The sequence below is a fragment of the Cebus imitator genome, unplaced genomic scaffold (genome assembly GCF_001604975.1).
Source record: "Cebus imitator isolate Cc_AM_T3 unplaced genomic scaffold, Cebus_imitator-1.0 Scaffold54, whole genome shotgun sequence".
Classification (NCBI taxonomy): Eukaryota; Metazoa; Chordata; class Mammalia; order Primates; family Cebidae; genus Cebus; species Cebus imitator.
Genome location: NW_016107369.1, coordinates 8,099,417 through 8,106,053, shown reverse-complemented (window position 1 = coordinate 8,106,053; position 6,637 = coordinate 8,099,417). Strand labels below are relative to the sequence as shown.

At 37.4% G+C, this 6,637-nt stretch overlaps 1 protein-coding gene across 2 annotated transcripts in view; it reads left to right on the top strand.

Annotated features, from left to right (window-relative positions):
- Nucleotides 1–6,637, top strand: part of PCNX1 (pecanex 1) — a 205,961-nt gene that overhangs the window by 148,636 nt on the left and 50,688 nt on the right. For both annotated transcript variants that reach the window (XM_017528758.2, XM_017528759.2), the window contains one exon: nucleotides 1,959–2,174. In XM_017528758.2, coding sequence (XP_017384247.1) covers nucleotides 1,959–2,174 — 216 coding nt within the window. The remainder of the gene's footprint in view (nucleotides 1–1,958; nucleotides 2,175–6,637) is intronic.

Here is a 6,637-nt window from a genome sequence, read left to right as displayed (position 1 = left end):
ACTATATATAATTATTATATACACATATATATGTATATGTATATATATATATATGTATAAACATATATATATATATGTTTATAGTCACTCCTAACTTGTTGGGAATCCTCCATGAATTCAAAATATTCACTTTTAAAAACTAAATATTATTTGTTTTACTTTAGCAAAGTATATGTGAATTATAGTATCTACAATTTCTATACCCATCTTTTATAAAATACATCTTAAGAATGCTTATAAGAATGAAAAATTCCATTCAAAGATTATTCTTACACAAGTTAAAATGTAGAAAAATGGTTAAAATAAAACTGGTCAGATGTGTTGAAGGGTATGCAGTCAGACTGACACATGTTTTATTAGTATGTTTGCTTCCACCCTCCCCTCAATGTTTAGGTCAATATTAATTTAATTTGATTCAGTTTATTGTGTACAGAGATGTCATCAAGTTGGGGCATATAGACAGTCAGGATAGAGCTTCAATGGGTGACACCTTGCTGGTGTTACCATTATCTGAAGTCTGGTTCTTAGTTTTATCATTTGAGAAACATCATTTTTTTGGCGCACCGATAGTAGTCTGTCACAAGCAATCAGAGATTAGCATATCAACCAGAACTTCAGTGTATTAATTTATTAAAAGAAATATTACTCCCAAGTGTACTGGAATATTTGTATCTATTTGACTCATAAATTCCCTCAAATCCAGTAGATTCTCAGTGATAAAATTGGACTAAGGAAAACTGGTTATTTGATATGAATGACCATCTATCATCATGTTCTGGTAGAGAAAATAAGCATTTCAGCTCTAGTGTATGCTTGTAAGGAACTAGATTTCTCATGTTGCTGATGCCATACTGCATAACCAAAGGCCATGTCCTTAATCAGTATATACACTTTTGTGTTGTGCTGATATAGAATTGATACAACCATTTTGTTGACATTAGAATCTGGGGTTTCCTTTTCATTATTATTTAATTAGACTGAGTTTAAAATAATTATTAAACTTTGAATATTTTACCATTCACCAGTACGGTACTTGGGACATGCATTTACAGATTATTGCTTTGGTTGAAGTTACTTCTAGAGATGGTCATATCATTTATTAAGTGATGTTTATTTTAATGTCTCTTTGCTTTGCTTTGCTTTTCCTTTTCTTTCTTTTTGAGGCAGAGTCTTGCCCTGTCACCCAGGCTGGACACAATCACCACTCGCTGCAACCCCCACCTCCCAGGTTCAAGAAATTCTCCTGCCTCAGCCTCCCAAGTAGCTGGGATTACAGGCATGCACTGCAATACCCAGCTAATTTTTGTATTTTTAGTAGTGACAGGGTTTCACCATGTTGGCCAGGTTAGTCTCCTGGCCTGAAGTGATCTGCCTACCTCAGCCTTAAAGTGCTGAGATTCCAGGCTTGAGCCATGACGCCCAGCCTATCTTAATGTTTTTTTTTAAGGTTCTCTGTGCTATATACTGTTTATTTCTGCTTAATATTAGTCATCTCAGTATGGCTAGTACTGACTAACCAACTTCTTTTTGATTGTCTTATTTGTTCAAATCTTGTATTATTTTATCTACTTCCTTTACCATATAATCTTTTTGTTCCTCTTCTGAATTCTTTTATTTTTTATTTCCCTTATATAGTTTTAATTATAAGCCATATTTCACTGAATAATTATAAACTGTTGAATAGGTCGAAAGTCCTTAGATTGCTTCAAATCAAATTTCCACATTTTGTGAATGGGAACTGTAGATTCTAAGAGGTTATGTGACTTCTAAATCTAAATTCAGAAACCTTTTTCATTTTCCTATGTGTTACTTGTACATAGAAACTGTAAGAGTATGAATATTATTTTCCTTGTCAAATAAACTCCTAGTTACTAGAAGTTTTTAATATTTTTTAACAATCTTGTGTGTAAAGGGGACTTAAGATGAAATTTAACTTTTTTTAAAATCCGTTTTTACAGGATCAGATGACAACAATCTGAATTCCATCTTTTATGAACATTTAACTAGATCCCTACAACATAGCCTCTGTGGTGATTTGCTACTAGGACGGTGGGGAAACTACAGTACAGGGGACTGTTTCATCCTTGCCTCTGACTATCTCAATGCATTAGTACACCTTATAGAGATAGGCAATGGTCTGGTCACTTTTCAGCTGCGGGGACTTGAATTCAGAGGTAAGACATTCATTCACCTTTTATTTCCATAGCATACTCCAGCAGCACCTAAGTTTTACATGTTTCTGTATCAAACCTTCTGGTTCTCATAGAATTAGATATTTATGCTTGTGGAATGAGAAAAGTTGTATTAGATTTTTTCACCCCACATTCCATGTTCCAAGAAGAATCATGTTTGCAGTATGGCTTCATATGTGAAGATAGTAGCATTAGCGTATAATTGATTTGTTTTCCTGGATAGGTTGAATTTCTTTTGTTTTGTGCTTGGTCTGTTGCTGGTCCCTTTTGCGACCAGCTGCATAAATTTGTTAGATAGCTAGCAACATGGAATGCTGAATTTTTGTTTGAGACAGAATAGTTAGCTGAGTTATGTTTATATAGACACCATGGCTTTGTCCTCAACAATTCTTTTTAATTGAAGTGAAATGCACGTAAAATAAAATTGTTTCGAGTGAAGAAATCAGGAGCATTTAGTACATTCACAGTGTTGGGCAGCCACCACCTCTGTCTCATTCCAAAGCGTTTCCATGACTCCAAAATAAAACACTGTACCCATTAAGTAGTTAACTGGCCTTTCTCCCTTCCATCAGCCCTCTGCAGTTTTATGCACTGATAAAGTTACTTACAGAAAATCATGCATTCAGAAACATCAACTTGATGTTACCAACTCCTGTAAAACTGAATAACATGTAAGCACCAGTAGAAACTGGTTTCATAGGATGTTTAAGTCCTTTTACTCAATATCTTTCCAGTCTAGGAAACATTTAGACTTAAGAGTTTTCAGGGAGTTTTTTTATCTAGTCAAGAAGTGCTTTGGAATATTTTTAGTCTGGAATAGAAATAAGAAAGCATTTGACTACAAAGAGGATGAAGCCAGATCTATAACCCCATAGCTTTATTTTCAGCCTGGTGTTGCTTAAGAAGTCTTGCACATTCGCTATGGAGTGTCTATGTTAGTGGAGCAAGTACTAGTCTAGAAGTTACATTGTTCACTAGAAATAAGTCTTTAGCTATGCAGCACTCTAATGGAGTAAATGGTGATGTTTACTTGTGAGCTGTTTATAATCCATTCATATTCTCTTGCCCTTCAAAATATCCATTTCTTGTCTTATGAATATTTGTTTCTGCTTCTCCATCAGGAGCCTAGGACCTTAATTCTGTCTCTTCTAAAGAGTCTTAACCCCAGGCTGTTCAAACCTAATTCAACTAGGCTCATCCAAAAGTTAGCATACCCTTACCACCATTCCTACTACTGCTGTGACTTTTAGCTTCCTTTTTAAGTTTTGGCACCTGAAGACTTCATCCTTGTTTTTTAATTTTAATTTAATTTTTTAAAACAAATCTATGTGGGAGGCTGTTTTATCTAACATTTCTATGTATGTGAAATGAAAGGGGGTTCTTCTTACCGTCTGTTCACTCCATCATGTTGATTAGTAGTTCTCCAAATCAGAAAGGTTATCCAGATTTTCACTCTCTGGTATTGAGTAGATTCAATTAAACTTTTAGATAAGTCTTTTGCTGTCTAAATGCTAAGTATTTGCCAGTTGAAACTCAAATTTGGAAATAGAGTAACCCTTACTATTTCAACTCCTACAGATTTGGGTAACAAGGGATACCTGTAATTCCTAACTCAGACATAAGCATTTTTTTTTTTTTTAAGAGACAGGGGCCTCGCTCTGTCACCCAGGCTGGAGTGCAGTGGTGTCATCACAGCTCACTATATCTTCAAACTTCTGGGCACAAGGGATCCTCTTGCCTCAGCCTCCTGAGTAGCTGGGACTACAGGTGCACACCACCACTCCTGGCAATTTTTTTTTTTTTTTTTTTTTTTTTTGGTAGAGATGGGAGTCTCACTGTCTTGCCAAGGCTGGTCTTGAACTCCTGAGCTCAAGCGACCCCCCTGCCTTGACNTTTGGTAGAGATGGGAGTCTCACTGTCTTGCCAAGGCTGGTCTTGAACTCCTGAGCTCAAGCGACCCCCCTGCCTTGACCCCCCAAAGTGCTAGGATTATAGGTGTGAGCCACCACGCCAGCCAGGATTTTTTAAAAGACACGTTTGATCATGGCATTCCCATGCTTAAAATTTTTCAGTGACTTCTCATTGCATTTAAGATAGAATTCAACTGCCAGAACATATCCTACAGTACTCTGTGATCTGGCCTCTGCCACTTTCTCCATCCTCACTTTACAGCACTATCTGCACTCACTGTAGCCATACTGGCCTTCTTGCAGTTTCTTAGATGTGCCAAAGTCTTTACCAAGAACTCCTTATTGCCCTTCATTTTGCCAGAAGCTACCAGCCGTCTCTCTTCCTCCCCTAATCCTCCATCTGGCTGATTCCTTTGCCTGAATGTCCTTTTCTCAGAGAAGCCTTCTGTAGCCACCTGTCCCATGCAATGATCTCATTTTACCCTGTGTTTGTTGTTAGACTCTTACAGTCATGGACTGTAGCAGTGGACTACATGTATCACAATGACCCTTTAAGATTATAATGGAGCTGAAAAATTCCTGTTAGTGACATTGTAACCATTCTGTCCTAGCACATAGCATTACTTGTGTTTATGGTGAAGCTGGTATAAACAAAACTATGCTAACCGGTCATATAAAAATCTAGCACATACAATTATGTACAGTATGTAGTACTAGATAATGATAATAACTGTGTTTACCGTATTATACTTTTTATGTTTAGAATGTGCTTTTTTATTAAAAAAAAAAAAAGTTTACTTTAGAACAGTATGTCTTGTTATGCCAGTGGCAGACTCATACATCTCACATTTACCATGTCTCTTGACTGCATCATTTTCTCTGTGTTTCATTTGATCTATTGTCATTTTGTTTTATGGCCCCTATGTGTACAAGATTCACAGCTAATGTTGCAAGAAGAGGCCACTTCGAGTAGATTGACCAGTAAGCTAAATTAAAAGTGGTTAAGGACTATGAAGGTGGCAAATCAGCAATGGTTATTGCTTGCCAGGTAATTAAGTCCCATTTCACTATAGCTATGATCTTGAAGAACAAGAATAAAGTGATGAAAGCTGTTAAAGGATCTACTTCATTGAAGACAAAAAGATTAACAAAAAAATTTGAAAAGGGCCTAAATCAGACATGAAGAAACTACTGAAGACCAGACACAGAAGCATATACCTCTCAGCATCATGACCATCTCAGACAAAACAAAATGTTTGCGATATTGAAAGAAAAGGTTGGACACAACTACAGTGTTGAATTTTCTGACAGCTTTGGGTGATTTTATTCAAGAATTGTTATTTGTTGCATAATGTGAAAGCTGGTAAGTGCTGAGTCTGTAAATGCTGATGTGAAAGTAGCTAAAGAATTTTTGGAAACTCTAGATAAGCTGATTGTGAGGAAAATTACTTGACAAGGTAAATATTCAGTATGGATGAAAGCTTGCTGTTCTGAAAACAGATACTGTAAAGGACTTTTCATCCATAAAGAGGCCAAGTCAATGCCAGGTTTCAAGGCATTCAGGACAGGAAAACAGTCTTGCCTGGGGAAATGTTACAGGTTACAAATAGAAGCCCTTTGTGATCTTGCTCAGTGAGAACCCCAGGGCCGTCAAGCTTATCACTAAACATACACTGCCAGTGTATTGCAGGAGCAATAAGAAGTCTTGAATGACCCAGCTTTTCTTCCAAGATGCCCTCCTGAATTGCTCTGCTAGAGCAATGGAGAAGTACTGTTTCAAGAATAACATACCATTCAAGATTGTGCTTATTGTTAATAATGTTCCACACATCCTCTTTTTATCGGTGAACTTTATCCCAGTATGAAAGTGGTATTTCTGCCTCCAAATACCATCTCTCTGATCAACCAATGGATCAAGGAGTTATAGCAGCTTTTCAGGCCAACTACATGAGAAGAATGTTTACCTAGGCTATTTCTGCAACTGAGGAGACACTGATGCAATTCTGGAAGGATTACATCTATGACTGCATCAAGAACCTTGCTTAGGGTGATGTCACCAATGTGGGTATGAGTGGCATCAGGAAGAAGATACTCAAGAGGTTCGTCTGTGACTTTAAAGGATTTTCCAAGGATGAAGAGGTTGTAAAAATCAACGTGGCTGTGGTTGGAGATGGCAAACATCTTTAATCATGGTGTGGATAAGGATGACATTGATGAGCTCCCAGAGGTGGTTTCTGAAGAACTGACTAATGAGAGGATGTTGGAACTGGAACAGGAATGCATGGCTGAAGAACAGGCAAGAGAAAGGGAAACTGCTAGAGAAGAAAAAGAAGAAACCCAAGAAAACTGATGGTGAAGGGTTTAGCAGAAGCTTTTGCAGACCTCAACAAGCTCCTTAAAAAGTTTGAAAACAGGCCGGGTGCGGTGGCTCAAGCCTGTAATCCCAGCACTTTGGGAGGCCGAGGTGGGTGGATCACGAGGTCAAGAGATCGAGACCATCCTGGTCAACATGGTGAAACCCCGTCTCTACTAAAA